At 40.5% G+C, this 26,470-nt stretch overlaps 1 protein-coding gene across 1 annotated transcript in view; it reads right to left on the bottom strand.

Annotated features, from left to right (window-relative positions):
• EPAS1 (endothelial PAS domain protein 1) overlaps positions 1-25,162 on the bottom strand; it is a 38,429-nt gene extending 13,267 nt beyond the window's left edge. Inside the window, exons 1-7 of the mRNA XM_010576538.1 lie at positions 25,143-25,162; positions 23,159-23,349; positions 12,000-12,151; positions 11,318-11,402; positions 10,693-10,811; positions 10,385-10,587; positions 1,370-1,476 (exon numbers count right to left, since the gene is read on the bottom strand). Coding sequence (XP_010574840.1) covers positions 1,370-1,476; positions 10,385-10,587; positions 10,693-10,811; positions 11,318-11,402; positions 12,000-12,151; positions 23,159-23,349; positions 25,143-25,162 — 877 coding nt within the window. The remainder of the gene's footprint in view (positions 1-1,369; positions 1,477-10,384; positions 10,588-10,692; positions 10,812-11,317; positions 11,403-11,999; positions 12,152-23,158; positions 23,350-25,142) is intronic.
• Between the last annotated feature and the right edge of the window lie 1,308 nt (positions 25,163-26,470).

Raw genomic sequence — 26,470 nt, 5'->3', positions numbered from 1 at the left:
GATATGGACATCCTATCTATGAATATTACTTATTCCTTTTCACTATTAAAAACTTGAACACATTACCTAAGAAACAATTTTAACAAATACATTCCCAGACAATTCTCTGTCAGTATGGTTCAATTTCTTTTTTTTCTGTTAAGCAGCTCTGGAAATGGGATGATTCATACCAACAGTTTTACAGCACACAACTTTAATCACTGCCAAACATTCTTTCAAATAACATTTCAGCTCAAAACTGTCCTGAATCCTTGCCATTGGAGCTAATGCATATTCCCTTTTCCCCTTAAGGTCAGACAGTTATTCTTTGCTGCTACTTTTCTCTGGGAAGTACAGGAATACTATTTGTCTATTTGGTAGGCAATTTCCTACAGACATGACCTAAGTCATGGGCTTGCTCCTGAGGACAGAGACTTTGATCAGAGTAACTATAAGGTGGGGATGTTTTTAGCTTGTGGACTTCAGTCTAGGAGCTTTGCTCTGTTTTTATAAAAAGAGCAGCGGCAGATGTTTTAGTGATACGTTGCTGAGAACTCTTCCATACCCTAGTTCAGTGGCTGTAACAGCCATGGGTGGGAAATGTCATTTCTACATTAGTGCACCGTGCTGCCTCCAGCCATAGTGCCAACTCTAAGGACAGAGACTGAAGATTTAAATCCAATAATTTTAAAGACACCTTATGTGAGAGAGCGAGGAAGCATAATTGTGTGGCCTGCTGAAGAAAGGTAGCAGATCTTGGATCTGATCTCTGCTCCTGGAATAATTTGGGTACTTTATGTTAAAACCAGCTAAAACTGGTAGTTCACATATGCATAAGAATAACAAGAAGCAGCTGTTCCTGGCAGTATGTATTATTTGTATAAAGAATATCCCTTTTAGAAAGTCTACTTGCACATTTATTTTGGGTGAGGAAGATAGTTGTTATTTGGTAGCAGAAGACAGACATTCAAAAATGCACTGCAATAAGGTCTTCCTATTACACTTTACAGCTGCTCTTCCTGCTGAGCCCAATGGCACAGCAGAAGGATAATACCACCAGTAAACACACTTCTCACCAGGCTTGTACTGCCCAACTCAGCTTTTCAAGTTTTCAGCTGATCCTTGTATTATCACTTAGAGAGACAGTGATTCTCCTCTCTACCATCCAAGTTTAGTTTTAATTATGGCAGAAATCAGACCTTCTGGAAAGATCAGCAGCAGGTTTCAGCTAGACAAGCATGGAAACCTGTAAGCTTTCTTGCAAAGAGTAAATACTGTTCTCAGAGAATATCTGCACACGAGGTGCATTTGTGTTTTCAGCTACTTATTGAGGAACCCACTAGCTGTGCTTTATGTGCAAACTGTGAAGAACAATAAGAACGTGACTTACAGTTCTGGTGACTCTTGGTCATACTCTCCGAGTCCAAGGCATGGTAGAACTCGTATGCTGAACGGCCCAGCAGCTCCTCTGGATGGTATCCAATCAACTCTGTTATTCTTGGTTAAGAAAAAACCAGATATTTAAAATTCAGGTCACCTTAGCCTTATGCTTATATGTGCAGGGCAGCTATCAGCTCTAGTCCTTAGACTAACAGAATTAAAACCATAATATGAGAAATTCTGAACTTCCAAACACATTAGGAGCTGTAGACGACTTCTGATCACATTCTGAAATATTTCCATGTTCAGAATAAACTGCCTTTTACTACTAACGGAATAAAAATTCTTAGGGATGTCATTACATGCGTGCAAATTTTCCCAGGCCTATTGCACAGTATCTCTTATAGAAGGCCTTAGCTGGAAAACTGTTGCTGACAAAGTTCTCAGGCTGTCCACTACATGCAGAGACTCCCAACTACCATCATTCAAAATCGAATGCATGTGAGGGGGGTAGTGGTTGGCACCATCAGGTTTAAAAGTATGTGTACATTTAAAAAACATATGTAGAAGGGTTAAATCATTACTTTGGGTATTGCATTTAGTAAAATAAAAATGCAAGGTGAGAAATTAAGTGCAGTTAAAGAAAAAAATCAGCTCTTCTACTTAGTGTTTCTTAATTATATGAGAACTTTAGCATATGGATTAGGTTACTTGGGTGACTAATCCACAAACTAAGTAGTATTTTACACAAAGGAAGCCATGATCTCAAAAACTAGACTTTTTTCAGAGCCCTTCTGAGTACTCAGGCAAGGCAGGATTTCTCACAAGGTCCTGAATAAATGAAAATATGTCATCAAACTGTGAAGATGATTTTTGCTTATGAGAGAGTGGAGGAAAAGAGTTCTTTTTTCCTAAATTCAATTTGAAATACCATCACACACTACTTTACAGGAAACACAGTAAGTAAAAAAATAATTCAAAAGCAAGGACATCATACCTTTTGGGAAAGTAAGGAAACATTACTGTTTTCCAAGTCAACAGTGCTCTTGGATGCCTTTTCCTAGCTTTTAAACTGCAATAACAACCCGTAATGTAGCAGAGAGCAGTAGCAGAAATGACTACAAACTGACTGCTAAGCTGTCATAAACCTTGAAAAGCCAGGAGGTTTGCAAGGAACAGTCACATCTTGCAGCACACCACTGACATCAACGGTGGTGCCCAAGTTTTATGCCTCGTAACTAACTCCCTTGGAAAGGCTTTATCTGCCACCACCACATTTGATTAGTGGCATTGTTGCTTTTAAGAGACACATCCTCAGGTTTGTGTACTTTCAGAACATGGCTTAGAGGGCATGGTTGATGGTTGGACTCGGTGATCTTGAAGGTCTTTTCCAACCTAAATGATTCTGTGATTCTACTCCAAGGACAGCCTTGGCCCAGCCCTACAGACACAAGCATGTCCTTACAAGACAGACATGTAAATACTGTGAAACAGAGCAAGAGCATGGTATTCATCTCCTGCATCCCCGTCCAGCAAGGAAGATACATAAGATGGAGCTATTCTGTGTATGGGTTGAATGCCAAGGCGTTGAGTCAACTTTTCCCTCACCTCCACAGAACTGTATAGCTCATATCCCTGGGACACCTTGGTTTTGTCATTCTGAAAACTACTCTCTGTCCTGATTTCCATGGAACAAACCTGGGTTTATAATGGTTTAGTTGAGCAAAAACGATAGTTGGTTTTATTGGGTTCCCCCTGAAGACTTACTCTTCTCTTTACATTTACAGTTTTATTTATGCTTGCAGTTAGGCTGACAAAGGGGAAATTCTTGAATCAAGTTTCAGAGTTGCTTTTTCGACTCTTTTCACTAACGAGCTTCTAAGCTTTTAAATTGTTCCCCAGTCAAATCTGTAACTTTTCTCTGAAACCAAAATTGCTTTTTCTTTTTTAATAAAAGCAGTTCTCATAATAAGTTGGTCATCAGACCTGAACCATCAGGAGAAAACAACAAATACAGAAGGAGCCCTAATAAAAGTAAGGCTCCCAAAATACGGTTACTGCCTGCCTTTACACAGTCAGCTGGGACACATTGGTGTCAGTGGCCAGAGGCTTTTGCCAGGACCAGTGTAAATATACATTCTTTAAAAACAGAAACTCTGGCCTTTGGTTATATAATGGCATAGTACCATAAAACCATCCCAGTTAGTTTGGAGCTCATCACAAGGGGAAGGCTTTTAAAATTCAGGAAGTTGAGGACTTACTCTTAATCTAGTTATTGGGAGCTGAGAGCCAAGTGGGGGTTAGGCAGGGAGAAGGAAAAAGAAATAAAGATAATGGCAAAAAAAGAAGCATTGTGTACCCAGCAGCACCAATGCAAATCCAAAACCACATTATAGCCTTCATAGGTGTCAACAGTGGAACTCAGATAGCAAGCAGAAAATATGCATTACAGAGGGCTGGGGGACTCTTAACTCTTATCATATAGGAATTGCAATCTCTATGCAAAATTGTCTATTCCATCCTGTAATTCCCCTCCCAAATTGCTCCTCGCTGTTCATAACAGAGCACCCTCACTATAAAATTACTCTTCTTGTCATTCCATGGCACAGAACAACTTGTGGTGCAATCCTGCTGTGACAATGTCAAATTTAATTAGATCTAATGTAATCTTGGGTGAAAGTTAGCAAGTGGTGGGTTGATATCTTTTTACTACAATCAACTAAATAGTATACAGAAAGATAAATAAGATATCAAAGAATTACTCACAAACCCCACAACATTGGCTGCATTCTAAACCCATGCCTGGTAACACTGAAATACTAATCAAAAGTAATTGTTTTAAAATAGTTACTTTAAAAAAAAAAAGGGGGGGGGGGCTAAACAGCTTCTATGCCCTTGTTAAGTGATCTGTTAATCTGTTACCACTATTCAGATTCATTAAATTTCTCTTTAAACACTCCTGGGAATAAAATGATTTTTTAAAAAATTATAGAATGTTTCTTTCTCCCATTCCCGAAAACCCCTAAAACTGGCTGACAATTCTTCCTAGATTTTTAAATACTACTATTTTATAACAAACACCCTCTCTCCAAGAATTGTTAGCGGTATTGGTTTTGGGTGCATGAATTGGCAGATCATACCCTCCTTTATTCCTCCTCTGGTGCTGCTGGCTCTGAAAAGCTTAAAAAAAAAGTCTTGCAGGCTGCAGGCAGTGCAAGGCTGGAAATCAGATTACCCAATTCCATGCCGCATTATGCACCAAGGCTGAGGCGGGCAGCTATCCCTATCTCCATCACACCCATCCTGTGAGTGTCCCGAGATGTTCATGGAAGAAGAGTGGCCACAGCTGAGAGCCCGAACAGCACCTGGGCCAGGAGGCAGCAGCAAGTGCTTCAGCAAAGGTCCCTGCACTGACCTCACTTAAGCATCACTTTGTGGTTCGCCAGTGAGGCGCACCCTCCAAACTCTGCGTGCTTTCCATAGGAGCCTCTTAGCAATATGAAATGCCAAGTGAATACACAGAGGACTAAGTGCAAAGGAAAAAGCATTCGATGGAACTATGAGGAGGAGGAGTACAGAACTAAGGGAGTCACAGAAATGTATACGCCCCGTGGGACCAAACAACACTAAGTTCAGAACACAAGACTTCTACTTTTGCTTACACACCAGACAGAAAATTGCTCTTTGTGAAAGCTGTGGAATGACAAAATTGGAAAACAAACTGTATGGTGGTTTTGGATGGCATTCCTGCCTCAGTAGGCTTTGTATTTCCTTTGCATTTGTAAAAGCTAAATTGGTGCTAATTAGAAGGATAATAATAATTTTTGTTGAAGATGACAGTTGGGCTGAGAGGCTATTTATTCTCCCATAAACCACTAGTTTCTGAAAACACAAATACCTTTGGGGGAATGTTAATTTTGCCAGATTGGCACTTCAGTTTTCTGAGCTAAACTTGTCACCATAAGGTACTGAGGTCAAAATCTCGGAAAAACATAGTAAAGAGGTGGGCAGTAGCCCTCTGCAGTAGAGGATCTGTCCCAGCCACTGCTACTTAAATGCTTTCTGAGCACTACTTCAGTTTCTCTTAATATACCCATTTCTTGGGATGTGGAGTAAAGGCAAAGTTTTGTGCTTAAGGTACACAATGGAGAAACAAGCAATCTGAATCCTATTTCTAGATTTGTATAACTTTGCTCTGCTTTATCTCTTTGAGACATGGCAAAGCAAACAAAGCTTACTACTTCAAAGGCTACATCTCCTATGAGATGAGCTATTTCAAGTGTTTCGGTTTTTCTTAAAATTGTGCTTTTCTGTCTCTTTATGGGAGCACATATGTTTTTATTGTATACCATTTCTTGAGTTAAAATAGTATCGTAAGAACCATCAGGACTGAGAAGTCAGGCTCTTTGTGAAAGACTGCTGTAATGTTTACTGCTCATAAAAAACCAGCTGGGTGTATATTCGTCAAGCCACGTGTGGACTGTGTGTGTGTGAGGGTGTGGATCTCTTAACAAAGTCTTTCTGTATTCAAACTGTTACCAAGTTATTGAAGTTAAATTGATCTTGACAGGAGCAAACAAACAAAGTTATACTTAAACCAGAATGAGTTAAAAAAAAAAAAAAAGTAAAGCCCAACACAGCCACTAGACCTGGGGTAAAGCACCCTGCCAACCTGCTAGAGCAGGCAGCAGGGCAGTGTGGCAGTCCTGCCAAGTACCCACATTTCCTCTTGAAAAAATTCATGACTTCTTCTACCCTAACCCAGGCCAATGAAAAAAATAAAATGCAAAATTCTGGGACCCCTGTCCACTCTTCAGAGGGACAGCTGGCCTGGTCAGATGTATCTGCCCTGCTAGGCAAAAAAAAAAGATGGGTACATGAAAAACTTCACCAGGACTCTGTCTCTCCTACTCATTTGGTCTACCTAAATCAAAGTTTCATTATTAACAAAAGAAGTTGGTCATGTTTTTTTCTTAAATGTGACATATATCAAAAGCCAGTTTTGCCATCACTTCACTGTTGTCTCCATACTACATTTTCTCCCTGAGCAGGGATGGAGGGACAGGAGGTCCTTTCAAATGCTTATTTGCATTCTCACCCAATTTAAAAATATTCCCCAAATATAGGTACAATGGCAAACTGACTTAAATCCTCATATAAGGCCCTGTGCCTGCATATTTCTGTTTTACAGGGACATAACTGGAAGCACAGTACAACTCAGTTTTCTCTCAGTCGGGCACAGCCTGGATCCCACATGTACACTCATATTAGGAGAAACTTGACTGGGATCAACACTATTGGCATTGCATCTTCCTGCACCATCCTGTTCTGAATCACCATACATCCTCCATCGCTCCTTTTTCTTCTTCAACTCTTCCATTAAAATGTTCCAATCAAGAAAAAGCAAAAAAAAGTATAACTAATTGACTTTCTTGTAACCAAGAACATACAATTCCCCCAAACAAGCCATGCCTTCAAAGTAATGGAGAACATACGCTTCTCAGTGTGCCAGTGCCAGGGAACTGGTTTGTGACGCAGCCTCTGGAGTTGTTGCCTACAGATCTCACCCCATGCAGAACAGATCTGTTTCCTTATCCTTCTCTCCTCTCACGCATGTCACCCACAGCAGTCATGGGCAAAGAGCACTTCCCTCTCCCGTCCCCAGCACCTCAGAGAGGTCACAGGGTTGAAGCTGAAAAGCTCAACGCCACCTACACCACCATGTTACCATCCCTGATTTGAAAACTCTGGTTCCCTCCAAAACACAGCATATGGTTTTCCTTTGTTATGCATAAACCATAAAGGCTTAGACTGCATCTGCTGAGGCACCTGAAGTAGTTTTGGGGGTTTCTATCAAATTCAGATACAGTTTTCATTTTTGTTTTGTGGATTTTTCCACCACAGAAACATACTGTCACTGTTTGTATCTACCCATCACACCTGTGGCCTTGCACAGGAAGATACACCGAGCATCAGCTATGCCACCAGGGTAACAAAATTGCTTTCGTACAAACACTTGCCTTTTTTTCTGACTAAAACACCCTTACTGGCCATCTTCCCAACCCAAAAGCATTGTGCAGCTGAACTAAATCTTCACTTGGATTATTGAATTGTACCACTGATCGGCATTTCCGTATTACAGCTAAAATAATCCTTCCTGTAAACCACTTAGCCAAAATAAGTGGAGCAAGGGAACATTTTTAAATTGCTCTCCAAGAACGGCTGAAGCAGGCATTTAACAGAACAACCTATTTTTATTATTTATATCTCACAAACTTTTCTCTACAGGCTCATCACCTTGCAAAAGATGTTTTAAGAATAGAAACGTATCCCACCTAACCATTGGCAAGTCACAGGCCCACATATATAAATTATTTTTGGAGAGCAAAATATACGGGCTAGTGCCTCACACTTTTTAAATGAGGGATGGCCAGTCTTGCCTGCTTCATATTGCATCTATCCTGTACCCTCCTGAGGAAAAGCCAGAAGAATCAAGGCACTTCACTTCAGCCAACTAGGTTTTGTTAACAAAGTGTTGAAAGGTAGCCAGCCTGTATTTTGTGTGTTGCTTTGTGAGAGACTATGAGCTTTCCTAAGGAGATGACAGACGTGATCCTCATTTTCCACAAGGATAAATTTCAGCTTCATGTACAAGGGCAGCTCTCTTTTGTACCCACTTAAGCTTCACGCTGAAGGTGGATGCTTCCATTAGTAAGGTCCAGCACAGCTGCCATTCATTAAGGTACCTTCTCAGAAATCCTAGAGTTTCTTTAACTGAATACTTGAAAAATAAAAACTTAGTGCTCCCTGGAAGCAGACCTGTCCACACCAGATGAACTGCAAAGGGGATACTCAGGTCACTGCAGAAGCCTGCTAGAGGAGGCACGCTGCCCTCAATGATATCAGCCTTGAACTGGAAAGACATAGTCTCTTATGGAGAAATGAGCTGTCAGCCCTGCTGCATCGCTGCAGAAAGGCCAGAGTACATTGAAAAGGGTTCAGGCATCTGACCGGCACATGCTGCTTTTCCTCCTCCACTCCTCAGCCTGGATTTACATTCTTGGCATAAGCTGCTCCTTCAATGCAATTTGTCTAGCAGCACCAAATTTGATAAGAACAGCTGAGTGTTTTGCATTTTTATGTGTCCAGTGATGTGTCGCCTGTTGGAGAGAAATCAACATCCCTCTTGGAGGGAAGTGAGAGCCAGGAGGATCTGCTGGGAAGAACCTAAAAGGTTCACAAGGTCTCTTCCTTCTCTGGCCTGGCTGACTTTTTACAGCTTTATCATAATCTCAATAAAACATGAATGAAACATCCAACCAAAACTATCTAGTAAAAGATGTGCTCGTTTGTTGCCTGGTTTTAAAGAAAAATCTCTGAAATTCCCTACAAGTTAAATCCTCCAGAGGAAGCTGTTGTATTTCACTGCCATGTGAAAAGTTTTCCCTGTAAATCAACTCCCACTGTTTAAGACAGGGCATAATATGTCATTCTTTTTAAAATAAGCATGTGTATCTTTAATGGGATAGTAGCAGTCCCTCTAATTTGCATTTATAATTGCTTATGCAATAAGTCTGAGCAGAGACATGTGAATGCTGCAATACAGCAAAATCCTCTCCTCTGTTACTCTCTTCTAGCCTACCATTGAATGGCCCCAGTAATTCAGAGGTATATTGCTTTTAATAATGAGTCACTACCATATTGTTGCTCCCCCCCCAGCAGCAAAATCCTATTGATATCTCAATATTTTCATCCTGAAAATATTAACAAGAAAAAAAAGGGGGAGAGGGGAAGTCTGTTTTGCTGCGGTTACATCAGATGACATTTCAAGTTACAGCACACTTGCTGCTAAATTCTCAGAGAGGTCGAAGGTCAGTGACAAGTTTCACACTTGTAATCTTGCTTTCATTCACAGCTGCTAATGCTGCTAGTTTATACAGTTGCTTCATCACATTGTTTAAAATAGTAATCTTGCTTAGCACAAGTTTTGAAAAACCTTCAAAGGATGAAAAAAATAACCAAGATCTCAATCCCGTGAGTTTTTGCATAAGATGCGAGCATATGTATAACCCCAGTGATAACCCTACAGACCTCAGCAGTTGCTAGCACCTCTGAATTTCAGGAGGCCATTTAATTAGACAGAAAATTTCATATTAAATTCAGGGATGACCTCATAAACTTAAAAACCTCCCAACAAACACCAAACTTGCAGTAGTGCAAACAGGACTTTCTGGGGAAACAGAGAACAGGACACTTCATGTGAAGGGATCTCTGGCTCACTCACACACAGGGAAGATGGTTACCCAATACGTAGACAGGGAGAAGAGGTAGATGGTATCAAATGCCAGGGAGATCCGAGGGGAAATTGGGCAGGTGGAGACTAGAAGGATCTCCAATTTTTCTACTCAAGAGGGAAGTGTGAGGAGTGGAGGACACAGCCCCTTGCTTGACCCAAGATCCTCACCTCCTCTGTATTTTGCTACTAAAAGGAGCAGATAGATAACCAGCAAAGACTGTTTGCTTTTCACTGAGCAAGAGGCTGCAACCTCATTTCAGAGCTGCAGATGCTCTGGATGCCTTAGCAATTCTTAATCTAGATCATAAAGTACTTTCCAGCTAACCAACAATAGCATCCTGGGCCAAACCAACCATAAAATAGTCCTTGACTAAGGTCCATAATGCATGTCATTTCAGATGTTCTCTTGAAAACGAGAAGAGAAACCCTTTGTACTCTTCAGTTTGTTAAAATCCAAGAAGCTAATGCTTATGGCTCTAAGTTGCCTCGTCTTCTGCCAGTGAACTTGAATTCCTCACTCAGCAGGAGGAGGAAATACAGCAGGAGTACCATTTTGACTAAACTGAGATTTGAGATGGATTAAGCGAGCCACTGAATAGTTGTCTTGGTAATAGACTGTACTTCTTGTCCTAGCTTACCAGGTCCACAGAGGAGGACATTTGGAAGGACTGGTTGTTTTGTTCAAGAAGATAGAAACACCCATGGAAAGGAAAAAGCAGTGGAGTTTACCTGTCATCACAGTAGGTAAATTTCATGTCCATGCTATGGCGACTCAGGAAGGTCTTGCTGTCCAGGGGGATATCGATGTTTGAAGGATGCTGAATAGGCTCACACATTATTATAAGGCAGGTGAGAAGAGGCTCTTTATACCCACACAGAGTGTGAGGAGGGCACGTTTTATACACTTTAACTTGTCCAGTACAGTGCAAAACCTGAAATGATCATTTTTGAATGAGAAACAAACTTAGACTATACTTTCTCTACATGCCAAAATGTCTTTTTATGTCAAAGCACTTATTACGGCTAAAATATGGTACCTTCCACGTGGCAGACTTGAGGTTAACAGTTCTGCCTCTGTTGGTAACAGTGCATTTCATCCTCATGAAGAAGTCACGCTCAGTTGACATCTCTTTGCTTTTCTTTCCAAAGCCTGGACCTGTATAAGGAAAACGGCAAATGAGTTTTCTCAGTTTTGCTTCTTGATTTCTTCTATTTATAAGCATGAAGGGTTCAATAGAAATAGCAGACTAATTTTCAGATAATTCACCTGCAGAGACCATCAAAGATTCATGGAGCATTGAAGAGCAGTTTGCAGAGCTTAGACCTAAAACTTTAAGTGGAACTTAAATGGGACTTTGTGCATTTAAACCTATGTTTTAGCTTGCAGCACATAAATCTTCGCAAAGTCTTACAAGTGAAAACGTTATGCCTCTCTTAACTTGATGAAAGGAAAACACTAAACAAGCAGTTCTTAGTGCTATCATATATATAAGGAATATTTAGCAAAACAAAACAAATCTGCAAAGTATTGAATAACAGTTAATGATTACTGTAGGAATGAAAATTCCCTTTACCATGACTAAGAGATCTCTACTGTCAGCCAATTATTCTGTTTGGTTATTTAAAAAGCAAACAGTGACTCTTTTCTATTTTCATTATTACCATTTTTCAGACTCAGATTCTCTCGAATTTCTTCATGGTCACATGGATGAGTGAAGTCAAAAATGCTGTGTCCAGTTAATTCCACCTGTGCAGAAGTAAGAACTGTATTTAGCCAAATAAAAGCAACTAATAGTATTTATCTGTTTTTAAATACCAGATGAAACTGGTCACTAGAACTAAGTGCATCAACAGGATGCTCACAGACACAAATCCTGTGACCCTCCCTTTGTTTATCCTATGCACAACTTCTCATTTTCTCCCCAACAATTCCCTATCTCTGGATTTGCATGGTGCAGTTAACAGTCAACACCACTGGTTATTTTCAACACAGAAGGAGAAAACCCCCAATCCACAAAGCAGAAAAAGGAGGACCCAAAAGAGCAGCTCCATCCCCTCTGTCCCAGTGTCTAAGGCACAAGTTGAATAAACACCCATTCTCCTCTCCATGGTAATATCTAGGAAGGCAACTTTGCAGTCACCAAAGACATTACAACTTTGACAGAAAGGGAGAGGAAAAAAAACCCCACTGTTGTCTGGTGTGCAGGGTACCCGTCTGAGAAATCAGACATTTTATTTCCAGTTTTTTCTGCAGTGACACACAGCTGGTTTTCTGCATTTAGGCATAGGATTAGTTTCTAGGAATTGTATTACAAAGACAGGAAAGTGTTAGGGAACAAGTTACCTGGGTAAGACCCATGTATTTGTTGACATTCTCTGACAAAAAGATCATGTCTCCATCCTGTGTCACCACGGCAATAAATCCCTCCAAAGCTTTCAGGTACAAGTTGTCCATCTGCTGGTCTGCCTCTAGTTCATTCTCGTTGTCAGCACATACTGAGAAAAAAAAAGAAAAAAGAGCATTCAAAGTCTTCAGCACCCTGGCCAGCCTTTTTCAATGCAAGCACAGTCAGTTACAAGGCAACAAAATATTTTTCTGCTGTTAGAATTTCCTTTCCACAAACCGCTTCTGGTGGGGCCTTCCAAACAGTGTATGAAAGGCATACCCTTATCACTAGAAAGGCAGGAGATATCTTCCTAAACTTTTTGGCGAATGCAACAGACCCTCTATTCACCTTCAGCGTATTTCTGCAAGACGTGTTTTCAGTATGTAACACCTATATACCTAGACACTGAAGCGCATCTTTTTCGTGCACATTGTTTTGGCTACATGCAACCTTTGTATCTCCTAACAGGCACAAGGTATAGGGCAAATCTTACAGATGATAAGCAAATTTGTGCATTCCGAACAAACATCTAACAAAAGACTTTTCCATCAGGTGAAGTTTTCCAAGAAGTTCAAATACTGTTCCTACAAAGCATGCCTAAACAGACATCTCCACTCAGTATGGAGATGTCTGTTAACACTACCTTTAGTAGAAAAAGTAGAAACCACTCCCCTGAAGTCCTTTTAGGAGAATCTCTCTTTCATACCATAAATCTCAGTATTCCTGGGAAAACCACATCCCACCAACACCTGTTTTTTCATCTGCAGACATCAGAACTCCCTACGCACCACTCCACCAAACTCTGGCAAGCTTCGTCACTTTGGTGCCTCACGTAGGTGAGGCAAACTCACCTACGCTTCTCCTGTCCCGCAAGGAGGAAAGCCTCAGACCCCACTTGCATCCCATGTGTTTGCCTATGCAGATTCATGAACCCAGTGCATCTTACCAATTTTGGGGAAAGACACGCCACTGCTATGCTGAAATCTAAGGCCATGCTAGAATATTTATTAAAGCGGGTTTTTTTGGTTACGCATTTTCCTGTTGCTTTTCGGCTGTGCTGTAGAGACAATTGATGGCATTGCGATGCCCTGTTGTGGGTGCCCCACATTGCTCATCTCTTGTGATGGGAAGCAGTAAGTAGGCAAAGCCACAGGCAGGAGGGAAGGCGAGACACTGCTTCTCCTAATACCAGTCACCCAAGTGTCCACTCAGCACTCTTGCCTTCCCTTCTACACTTTTAAGCATGTTTCAGCTCCATAAGCCTGCAGGAGATGATTTGTAGATGACTAGTATAAAAAAAATTTCTGTGTAGGAGCTGACCCATTAATTTCTTGATGTTTTCCATTAAACTTCTGGGATTATTTTTTTACGAAACTGTTTACAGATATCGCATCTGGTCTGTGTACCTCAGACATGCTGTGGTGAGCTTATCTTTAGTTTTGCCAGTTAGCCTGCACACTTGTGATCAGTCATTGCAAATATGTGTAGTGGTAAGGCACTAAATTTGGGGGGGGGGAGCAAACAAGCAAACAAACAAACAAAACCCTTACTGTCTCAGAATAAAGAATAACCAACTCCAACCATACACTGCTGAAGATACAAGGCCATGGGTAAGTCCCTTCTAGATCAAAGGTGCTCAATAGCCCAAGGCAGCCAGGGTGATGTGAGAGGAGCTGCAGGGATGCTGCTCTCTGTGGCCCTCCCTGGTGGCACACGAGTGCTTCAGGCTGGACCCACCACTGATTTTGCTGGCCAGAGGCTCCAGCCGTAATAGCATCAGCCTTACTTGCAAGAACACTGGGACTCTTAAATGAGTTTCTTGAAGAAGTTGCTCTTCTTCATTGGTTTAATGTTGCAATTTCAGCATACAGTTTTTGTTCTCTAGTACACATAATGTTAGCACTTGAGAAAAGCATTTCATTTTTTTTCTTTTCCACCCTGAAACAGCACATTCATAATTTCCCTTCATGTTTCTTGTCAGAATACTCATTTTGGAAGAAGTCTAGAAGAGGAATGGGGTATTGCTTTGTAAAACATTATTAGAAGTTGTTTGGGTTTGGTGTTTTTTTGGATATGGAAGAGGCTGAGCAAAACTAATGCAGTTTTTACTTTGAAGTATTAATGAGTAATGATTAAAGGATGAGTTTGATCTATATACCTCCTGCAACTGCATCTGCTAGTGCCTAAGGATGGACAGTGAGCAATTGCAGAGGGATGAGCTTGCAGAGCCTACTGAGCTGCTGTTTGGAACAGAGGAGTGGTGACAAAAATGATGCTGGCTGCTGCTGCTGCATCATCCTCTTGCTCCTCAACATCCCTCCCTGGCAGCAGCCCATTACCCATTGTGCAAACAAAGGAACAAACGGACTCAGCCCCAGAGCCATTAGGAGCACTTGGTTTATTATTTGCTTCTCAACATGATAATTTGGTAGCAGGGAAGAGAAGATGGTCTCTGGGGATGGCCAGCACAGGCTGGAGATTTATCATTTCGTGTCCCTGCACTGCAATTCTAACTACACACGCAGGGGCCAGTTCCTCCTCAGTACAAAGCAACTGACTTCAGGAAATTACATCAGGGCTAGCATTTAAAATACAGAAAATACACAATAATATATTTGAATAGTATGTACTTTGACCATAATGACATTTAGGGAAGGGGAAAAAAAAAAAAAAAAAGGTAAGGGACCATCTGCTCCCAAGCTTGTTTCTGCTGTGTAAAGAATGTCAACGGTCTTTTTTTACTTTTCCGGAAGCAAACAAATGGTTTATTCAGCAGGGATCATGGCTATAGCCCAAGACAATCAGCCAAGTGTGGGTTCAGAGAAAAAAAAAAAATGACTTTTCAGCTGTAACCCCAGACCCTCCTTTCCATTTTTTTTTTCCCCAGCTCATTAAGTTTGCATTAACAAAACATGACCATTCAAAGGCAGGAAGGCTATTCAAAGCATTTGTATTCTTAAATGCCTCCAACAGTGGAAGACAAACACTTTACTTGTATTATCAGATGATCAAGTTTGCTTTTCCATGTATATAAATTATATTACTTATACAAATACACACAGAGAACATAGGATCACTCACATCGGGGCTGCAGGTTCAAACCCTTAACATCCTAGCTGAGCACAGCACTTAAAGATATAGTCAGCTTTAAAGCACACAGTTACAGGGTTTTGTGGGATCAGAGTTCAACCTTCGTCCAGCTGGAGGCATCTGTAATGTGGACTGGGAGGAGGGAGGGAAGAGGCTTTGTGCTGCTGTGCACCCCCTCTCACAGAACCCAAAAGCACAACCAAGGTGTCTTGCAGACACCCTCCAGCTTCCTTGGTAACTCAATAAACCCCACTGCATCCCCTTCTTCCCCCTTAGCAGCCCCAGCTAGCAAGGGTAGCTGGCAGATATGGGTTTCTTGCAGTACTTAATAAGGCATGCTCACATTTCAAAGACAGAGCAGCTGTATCGAGGACACTGTAGGCACTATCAAGCACATAAATGTAGGTGACAAGTACCTTCAGGGGCCACTGTGCTGCTGCTGCCCATCTATTCCTTGCCTGTCCCCCATGAGCATCCCCCAGCAGCCTGCCCAGGGAAGCCCAGACACTGAGAGATGCACCAAGGGTGCTCACATCTTCTGCTGTGTCCAGGTTCTTCGAGGTGGTTGCAAACACACAGTCCCAGAAGGTGTCACCTGTGCTAAACCCCTGAAGCATATTAGCTACCTGAAGATCCTTAGTCAGCAGCAAAAAAATATGCTGGGCATCACTGTGGCAGCCCTAGTATGCCCTATATCAGGTAACTTAGTATAATTATACTAATATAAATAACAAATAACAGTGCCTCATATGGCTGCAGTTACAGCATTGTAGCTTGTTCCCTTTCTCCTGTGAAAATCACTAGCTACTAATACACAGAGGGTATACACACATTAGGAGACTGATATCTCAGATGCAATTCAGTTATTGCCACTAGCAAAAATTTGGTTTGCTTTAGAAAAAAATCTGTTTTGCAGAAGAAAAACAAACAAAGGCATGGCTACTGCAAGCTGCTCCCAGAAATCTCTGTTGTCTTTCACTTTGCTTTAAATTTTCTTCATTAATTTACCTCGGGGCTGGACTGGAGCATTAGCATAAGAAAATTCAGCTTCAGATGGAAAACATTTGAGAAAGCTGGGACCAAATGGAAGTGGGAGGTTAGCATGAGGAAATGGAGACCTTTGGTTTCCAGTAGGTCTGAGGTCACTTTATCCAGGTAGCAGCACCCCATGTAGACTTGCCAAAATTTTCCAGGTCTTAAAGAAAGGTAACTGTGGACTCAGTTTACCCTGATTTTTAGGTTTCTTTGTCAGCATCGCTTTTCAAAATAGCTGCTAACTAAATTTTGAAATAAAGATGCATTTCTTGTTTTTTTCCTACTTTTTCCATCTCCCCTCTACTAATCGAAGTATCTCAGTTCAGGCACCATGGCAGTATAGCAGGGAGACTGGACTGCAGATATGCCAGCTTAACTATAAATTAAAAGCACATTCAGCAGAATGAAGTGTTGTAATATTATTGTTCATATTATAGTTACATTTATGGATCCCGGCCAAGATCATGCTCATTTAGTACTGGGAAGCCTATAAAGGAGGGAGAACCCCTGTCTAGGTGAGATCGGGAGATGTTGAAACATGTCAGAGAACCTCAGAAAAGTGCAGTGGCCTCCCTGGGCTGACTGTCAGAGCTACAGCAGAACCAGGAACAGAGCAACCATGGTCCATGTCCCAGTTTGATGGGTCATCCACTGTTCATACTGCCCCAAGTTTGTATTTCTTAGTCTGCATCAAATTTTGATATAGTATTTTTCAGTCCATGTCTCAGTCTGAATTAAATTTTAGTAAGTATTTTTTGATCAGCTCTATTTTGAAAAATTTTCTAACCACCAAAGTAGAATTTATTCATCAACAAGAAACTTTGAACTGTAATGGCAAATGCTTATTGCAGTGTTTATGATAACCTTTTATGCTAAAAATAGCTCTTGTAAACAAGCTTTGATTAATTCCCACTGTCAGGATGTGCACTGTTCCCAAGTTTAAGAACACTTTTTCCGTAGATGCTTGCTCATTTCCTTCAGTCCAACCTCTTGGAATGAGTCTGAAGGCTCAAAAATCAGGCTCTCCTTACAAGAAATAACTGCTCAGTTATAAACAAACTCCTAGCAAACAGTCTATACTCTTCTCAACACCTTTGATCTGACTCAAAGGGGCCTTTTTAGTCAGTTCAGAGGTAGAGAGTGATAAAAAGGGTTTCTACTGGAGGTCACATTGTCACCTCCACAGAATTTTCACGGCTTTGTCTCTCATCCTGGATCCTACAAGTACCAGAAAGTTGCTTGGATATTGTGCATAATAGACACCAGGCTATAGCTGCTACTCCAGAGGAGGGTTGTAAAACCTGCCTGATGCCACGATGCAAAAGTTAGGGAAAATCTAACAGCAGTTCCATCCTGCATCAGAGACAGCTTTGAGACAGACTTGTCTCTTTCTGGTTTCTTGTTTTCCATCAAAGGAAAGCAACTGTGGTTTGTTGTTTGGTTTTTTTTTTAATTTTAATTTTTTTTCTGTCTTGACAGGGCAGTGCATACTGTTCAAGGGAATATTTTCAATGTGTTCAATAAAAGCTTTCAATTTAGATATATCAAGAAAAAGCTGCTCTTAAACTTGAAGCTTCCTGAAGGGCTCTTATCTCCAAGTTAACAAGCAACTTCGATAAAGAAAACACTTCTGTTAACGTTGTTTTGATTGCAGAGTTTGTATCTAGCCAAATCATTCAGATGCATCCCAGGAAGCTGCTTCAAGTCCTGCAGCCATCGATGTTGAACAGCAGGACACAGCACCCCGTCACGCCAAGCTTCCTGAACGCCATGGGACCTTCTAGTGCACCCTCTCAGAAAAGGGACATCACTTTAAGCAGCTGAAGCACTCAGCACCCAGCTCCACTCTCATTCCTAGCAGCACTATTGACACAAAACTATTTTTCCAATTTAATAAAAGCAAACGAGTAGACATGCTATTTTTAAAGCACTGTTTTATGCCACAATGGTCTGAGATTAGATGCAGCTTATCCAGACATTCAAAAAACAATGCCCACATCACTTCTCCCTATGGTTTGTCCTCTCCCGTAAAAGCCTAGAGAAAACCTATTTTTTCCCTTCTGCTCCCTGCTGGCTTTCCGGCTCTGTTGTCTCCCTCCCTTGAAACAACTTCACACTGGCTTCCTCATGGCCTCCTTCTCCCAAACAACTTCCCGTCTGCTTCCCTGTTCCCTCCCCATTTCTGCTGCTGTCTCCCTGCACAGGAGCAACTCCCATCCAGTTTCCTTTGCTGGATCTCTGCACAGAAGACACCCGGGTGACCACACAATTGGGATGAGATTAAAGAAAGCCGATAAAATTGTGTTTGCCTGATTAGCCTGACTAAAAACTCTGTAGTCCTGGCACACAGAAACTCACTGGTACCAAAGAGTTCTGGTTTCTGCAATGCTGTTAGCATCAGCATGGACCAAATAAACACTTAAAATTACTGGCATTACATGCTAATGCCTATACAGGCTTCCTAAAGTGGATTCTCTTCCTTATATTCAGGCAAAAAAAGACTGAGGCAGCCTTAGCAACTATCACGATGATAGCTGCTAACTAAGACAGCCATTCTTTAGCAAAAGACAGTTCTTTCTCTTTTGCCATCTATTAACTCCCCCCCCCTCAAAAAAAAAAAAAAGCATTAGGCTAATTTAGCAGCTATACTAGAGAATAGTAGGGGACAAGTACTGCTATCAATTTTTCTGACTAAAGGACATAAGATCCCAAATCCAAAAGCTCCACTACTGATAAGTATCAAACTATTTTCAGTAGCAACTTTATGGGATCAAAACCTTTACTTGAAATGAACAAAGATCAGTTCTAAATTTATCTCAAACATTTGAATGTGATGATGGCAAAAATATATTATGCCAACAGAATTAGGAGACATCTTGAAAAATTATTTAAGATGATCATAATTAAATGGTATTTCTACTTAGCATTCCAATTATACTGTGTACTGTTCTGTGCACAACATGGAAACAGTATTATAAAGCTATTGTTTCAGTTTGCTTCCTGTGATACTAATCTCAATCAGGCTGTCAGACCAACAGCCTGCATTTCTAAATGTTAAAGGCTTCCTCTCCAACATTCCCACACAGAATTGCCTACTGTGAAAATCAAAGGGAAATGTGTTACTAAGTAAAGTAGCAACTTTTATAAAGCAAAACCTGGTATTTTTTACCCTTTTGAACTCTGAGATATACAACCAGCTATTTCCTATTATGATAGGATACAAGGGCCAAGCTCAGGCCCTGCAACGCCTGCAGGAGATGTGCACCCTGCAATCCAGAAGCTGGGATTTTCAGAGGCACATAGCAGGAGAGCTCTCAATGAGGGCTCAGATTCATGGGCTCTGCCATTCACCTGCTGGAAGAATGTGGGCATAGATTTCCCTAGGTCTTGGCTTCCTGACAGATAAATAATCATTATGCAGACACAGCTAGTAAAACAGCCTGAGTTACACAAGTGAAAAGCCCTATTCCAAGTCAGGGAATAATAGGAAGGGGCACAAGACACTCAATGCCAGCGGACTGAGGCTGGCAAGTTGCCTACAGTCACCTCTGAAATCCCATCTGGAGCATCAGCTTGCAGAAAGCTGAGGATGCAGTCCTGGAAGGGCCTTGCTCTCTCTGCTCCCAGCAAAACTGCTGTGAAACAAAGAGATGCCTTTGCATTTGAGAATCATGCCCACAAACAGTAATATAAAATAAAATCTGGAGTACCAGTAGTTTTTGATAGAATAATTAATAAATAACAAAAATGCTATTCAAGCAGTACTTTTTTCTTTACTTCCTTTTGAAGCAGTTTTCAAGCTGCACTGCAAGCTTATTTTAGTGACATTGTGTATATATATATATATATATAAATGCAGTAAATGTTATTTTAATGTCCTAATTAATGACAGGACAAACACTCCCACTTAACTCCAGTTTACACTAGTTGTTTAGCCCAAATAATCAAAACTATTTCCATGAAGACAACATAAGGCAAAGAGAGGGTTGTGGGCTGGGGCAGGCATTTGCTTCTAATGCACACTGCAGTTCTCCATGTCCCCATTTCTCAGTTCACCTGTCAGAGACAACACAGTAACCTCCATGCTCCCTGTCAGTCGAATCGGGCTCCTCAAATGTAACACAGAATTGATGGCCAAATTCCAGTCTGTGTGTGTGAAATGGGGGCAGCTTTGCTTGGAGCTCAGAAAGGGTCCAGAGCACAAGTAAGAACGGGGCTTGGACAGGCATCACACAAGCCCAGTGTCCATTTTGTTCCACGCTCTCATCAAAACATGACGAGCAGCTAACCTTTTTGTCCGTAAGCCAAAAGCTCTATCAAAAACCTATCGCTTTGAATTAAATCAGACAGCCTTCCAGTGAAAGCCAGTATCCTTATAAATACTGACATTATTCAGAAGCCCACCATCAAAGACTTAAATTCTACTTTCACAGGAACAGATAAGAAAAACAGTACCTGTCAAACATTGCCTATATTAAGCAGCGATTGTACAGCAATGGTGTTAATCAGTCCTGAAAGGCGGTATTTTTTCAACAAAGCTCACCTGCCACAAACACCTATATTCAATTTTACAGCCTTGTCTCCTGAGAGCAAGAAACAGTTCTCAAACTGATAGAGATTTACTTTGGCCAGAGCAGTACTCCACACCTGTGAATCTCAGGAGTCTCAGCAAGTGTAAACTGTCGGGCAGTCGCAGGAGGAAGAAATAGTACTCTGAAGTCATTATCCTGATAACGATAATGAAAATTCTCTCTCTGATGCCACTTTATTCCAATGCCTGATAAATTTTATCTTTCAAATATTCAGGGCTTAAATTTTCAGCCTTCTTGTTTAGCTTGGCTAATTTAAATGTTAGCTATACTCAGAATAATATAAGTAGCAGACAAGGCCTTTACCAGCAAACAGTGGTTTTCTGACTTGAGTTCTTTCATTTCAGTGTACTCTCATTGTCAGAAAATAATACCCAGATCTTCCAGAAAAATCAGTCCCTTTAAAGTACCTTAAGTTCAATTCCTCAGAATAGGAGCACTAAAGATTTTAAAACTTTTATCTACATCTCCAGTGTCTAAAGATGCAGCGATGGACAAATCTGCGTTTGACTAACACACAAATTTTAATGAGAGGACTTACTCCAAGTCAATATTGAGACTGGAAAAGCGCATCAAGGTTTAAGGCTAAGCAAATAACTAACATAGAGAAAGCCTGGAATATTAAATCACAGCCTGTCACTACTGTAACATTTCATTTCCAGATTCCTTTCTAACTGCTGGGTCCTCATGGTTCTTCAAAAAAAATGTAAATCAGCTACATGAATCACATTGTTTTTCAAACACTGTCACAGAAAAATCATATATGTATGAATAATATATGCATATATTGAGTTGTCACCACTATCAAATAACATGAGCCTAAGCCTTAACACTACAGAAGCACTAAAACAAATATTTTACCTGTAGCTTTTTTCCTCACCAAGAAATTTAAGTTTATATGAAAAAGTTCACTTTAAACTTAGCAGTTTCCAGGTGTGCAAATGTCTCTTCTGATGATGACAGCATCAAACTATTTCACATCAAGTTTCACAGACACCCATATTATTTATATCATCTGTTACAGCCCTTCAGAAGTTTGCTTTTCCTATGCTGTGCCAGTCTCTAGTTCATGCCATATAAATATTTGAAAAGCTGAAGCTCAGTTTTTATGAGAAAGTTACTAACAAATTGGCTTGGTGTATGCCATGTTTAAGAACATTTACCTATTTATGCAACTTCTTCAAGTATTAGTTACATGATGAAATCAGAGATGATTTCCAAACAGTGTTCATCAAATAAACTTTTCTTTTCACAGAAGTAAATGTTAAAATCAGATTCTATATGCTAAGAAGAAAATACCCACATTTTATACAATAGTCTTAGCAGAACCAAAAAAAAGCTACAAAAATTACAGAGCATGCAGAAACAGAATTGAATTTGTCGTATCTTTCAGACTAACCAACAACAAACTAACAGCATGCTCTTCCACAAAATGAGATACTTCCTAATAACATTTATTAAAGCAATTGCTATGGTATGACTCAACTTTTCTAAAGACAGGAAGTGCAATCATGACTTTATTGGGAGTTTTGCCATTAATGAAGGAAAAGATGAAATTTTGGGTTTACCTTTCACAAACAATGCAGGCATTGTTTTGTTAACATATTCTTGACACTTATAGGTCACCATGTGAAAGTTCCCCTGGAAACATCAGTTGTTTCCATTGATCTACCCAAACCACAGATTTCCATCAAAGTGATTATTCAAATATAGGTGCAAAATTAGAATACTGTTGATGTTACTACTTTTGACAGGCTATGAAAATGATGCTGGTTCACATTTCTTACTAGTCCAACGTGAGCAAGATTCTGATGACATAGAATCCATTCATGTTGAGTATTTAAAAGGTGTTTGCTTTATCTATCTTAGTCTACCTCATCATAAACAATCTACCTACTACTCGTTACCAGCATATAGCACAGTTTGTCCTTTCAAACAAAGTACTGGACCTTCAGAACTTCCCAGCTGCCTTTTGAATGCACTGGCACAAACACGCTTGCCACACCAAAGCAAAATTTACTTGTTTCAGCACGGAAGCTTAAGATGTATGTTTGAATTCTGCTTAAACTCTTAAAAGCTTAAAATCTTGTAACTAAGCTTAATAAACCACATTCAAGAGATTTGAGAGGTTTTTTTTAGAGTGGCAAAACTGCATCAGTTGTTATTTTGGTAATGAAGACCTTATATGACTAATATCACTCAGATTTTTCTATCCCAATTAAAATATATGCAATTCTGATGAAAAACCCCCACCAACCTATCTTTAAATCTAGTTACATTCTCACAACACAAGCAGTTGTGTCCTGTTCTCACTTTAGGACCCAGTACCCAGAGAAGAACATGCACAATCTCACCAAGCTGCCATCAATTAGCATTGACAATTTCTTTTAGCCAGATTTTACCTGAAGACAGAAGCTTGTGAGTGCGTAGAAAACTGATTGCCAGGCGCATTATGGATGCCTTGTCCAGGTGGGAACTGATGTTGTGGGGCAGGGGCAGCTCATGTGCCAGCTCATAGAAAACCTCGGTCTCTTTGCTTCTTCTGCATCTTGCTGCATCTCTGGATTTCTCCTTCCTCCGTTCGGAACTGCTCCTGGTAGGTAAAGGAGAGAAAGGAAAAAACATTTCTTCAAATGCTTTTCACAACCTAAGAGGCATTTACAAGAGTAAATCTTCTCAGCAATGAATCCATTCTGTCAACCGGTTTAAATCAACAGACCAGACTTTATTATCTATTTGCTCTTTTTAAAATGGGAATTAGGAGGGGAATACCACATCTGGAAAGGGCTCTGATTCTAAACAAGCCAGTCTTTGGACACCCTGAATCCCGGTTGAGTGTAACAGGATCAAGATCTGCCTTAGGCGAGAGATTTGAAATGAAATAGCAAACTATTATTCCTGAGATTCAGGAAAAGTTAAAAATAAAAATTTTGTTTGTTCAACCTAAATTTACTTGAAAAATACTCTGGGATGAGGTGAGAATCCATTTTAAAGCTGGAATAATTACAGTGCACGTGGCTGAGTCGTAGATATTTCAATGTAATAGGGTTTCCATGGCTGTACCCCGCATTAAAATAAAAGTAATAATAGGGTATCAAACTGTGTATATACAACTGTCTCAGCTCTTAATGCAACACTACTCTGGAAAACCACCTTTCCTTGACCATGAAGGATACAAAATGGGAAAGAAAATACTGTTGCTTACAATAAACCCTTATTTAGAAGCTGTTCTAATTAAATCATCATCTCTCCATAGTCTATGAAAATAGATTCCTTCTTGAGTAAAATAACATGACTGATAGAGCCAGCCTCCTTCAAACTCTGCAAAGAACAGAAGAGCAGGAAAGGAGAAGGCGCTTTATGAAGCAAATATGCAAAATTAAGCCACTGAGGGACATACAGCTAAATTTAACATGTGAGAAACACAAGGGCTATATGTATAATGGAGCTGGGATAGGACGTTTTAAGAGGGAGCTTCACTATCTCTAAGGTTCTTTTATAAATTACAATTCTTATTTCAGAACATGAAGAGCATGAATCCATTCAAAACCATCAGCTGTTTCAACCCCATGTAGCTCTGCTGATACTACAAGTTTCCTTCACTTGCATGAGTTGAGGTTTTGCACCTTAGTCACGCCAACACAGAATGTATTACTTTCAGGCAGATTCCTGTAATACTCTACCACTGCAAACAGCACAGCTTGGATGAGCACAGAACGGGGTATGGAGAAGATCAGCCCTACCATTTTTGCTGTTGTGGTTGCACATTCATTTCTAGAATCACCAGCTCTCTATTTGCAAGGCTGCCTAAAAATGAAGCATCTTATAACCTGCTTTTCCCAATGTCAGTATAAAATAATGAGCCTATAAACTAAAAATGGATCAACCAAAAAAAAAAATCCTATCAAAACAGGATATTTCAATAAGTATATTCTCTTGTGTGATGATGATGAGGAAAACAAATATTAATCCCATCACTTAATCCTAGAAACTATTCCAATCATGCCTGGTCTCATATAAAACTATATAAAATAGGAAAAGAGTATTAATACATAGTAATGTATTCTAAAGAAGATGACCATTTCTAGAAGAGCTAGACTGCCTGCAAAAGCTTCTAGCATGGAAACCACAGGTGGCTTCGTAAATTAGAAGGAAAAATAGTCAGGGTGCGTGATAAATGTTAAGAGTAAAGTTACAGTAAGGTGTTTACTGGGGCCCAGGCCAGGCTGGGCATTCAACATTATCATCCAAAGCAGAAATATGCTCACAACACATCAGTAGGACCCTCATGCTGCAAAACATGTGAATCAAGGCATATGCTTAGGGATCAAATAGGTGCTCACCAGTGGGTGTGCTAACAGGGCAAGGGGCCTCATAAATGCTTACGGTATCTTCTCGAGATCCATGACCAGCCCTCAGCAAACCTCTTTCACAATTATTTTGCCTGGGGTGAATATTTTCTAACAAAGCATCTGTTACAGGAAGTATGCACGGGATGAGACCTACACACATTTCAGTACATAATGGCAGGATCCAACTTTGATAATGACTTCAGGAGCATCGTCGGAGTGAACACCAACCCACCCAAGTTTGAATCTAAAGAATCAGATATTCACAAGGTGACACTAACTCCATTCTGTTATCCTTGCCAAGTAAAAGTCATACTACATCTATGTAAAAGGAAGTCCCTTGGTACAGCTGTCTGAGAAGGTACAACAGAAAATGCCCTGTGCCCCCGCGAGGTAGGTGCTGGGAACGGGAGAGCCACATGAACTACTTACACTGATGCTTCTTTCTGAGGTACATCTTGCTCTCTAAAGAAAAATGTGTCTACACTGTGCCTATAAAGATGCCAGACTGGGAACAAACCTTCTCAGTTTCTAATTCTACTAACAAAATAAAAGAGTAGAAACAAAACAAACCCAAACAGAACAAAACCCACGTGGCAATATTTGCGAGAATTTCCAATTGTAGCTTGGAAAATTTAACTTGAACCATAAATGTTCGAGCTCTGCTCTAAATCTAGAGCCCACAATTTTCACATTAGAACCAACTTGGGCAAAACAAGATCCAGTCCCTCCTTGTTTAAATATGAAACTTTGGGAACCAAGGCCAAAGCCATGTTGCAATTCTTGCAGTAAAAATTAGTTGTATGAGACAGGGTCTCTCATGACGCCACTCTGGCCACAAAAAAAATATTTAGTTTTGCTAACCTCTGTAAATATAATTTTGAAGTGCAGCTAATGAAACAAGCTGGTTTCATTAACCATGGGTTGCTCAAGGTTTCTAATAACTAATGCTACGAGCAGAGAATGATTTTTTTTCTCTGTGCCGCAGATGCTTTCTCTCAACACTGCTTCTGACTGTTGGGCTCACTTTCTCTGCAGAGAGATATCGTTGTTCATTACACACTGCATGAGAGCCTTCTCACATCAGAAAACAAGGGGAGGAATCAGCCAGCCTTGTTGCCTTCAAAGGACTTTCTTGCTCACCCATTATCATTTAAAACAAACAATTTGCTTGTTAAGCATTTCCCCCTGTAACTTCCTGCACCTCCATTTTCCTTGCCTTCTTCCCTCACTCAGCACACCCTCATGTTGCATTGTTATTGTAGCCAGCCCAGCACAAGCACACCAAGGCCCAAAACACCCCCACGCATTTCCCCCCCGCCCCGGCACAGACAGACATCTGTGCTTGCTTGCTGTCCCTCCCAG

The sequence above is a fragment of the Haliaeetus leucocephalus genome, unplaced genomic scaffold (genome assembly GCF_000737465.1).
Source record: "Haliaeetus leucocephalus isolate CR32 unplaced genomic scaffold, Haliaeetus_leucocephalus-4.0 Scaffold526, whole genome shotgun sequence".
NCBI classification, from domain to species: domain Eukaryota; kingdom Metazoa; phylum Chordata; class Aves; order Accipitriformes; family Accipitridae; genus Haliaeetus; species Haliaeetus leucocephalus.
The sequence above is the reverse complement of the archived record's forward strand: the minus strand, read 5'-3'. Positions and strand labels throughout refer to the sequence as shown.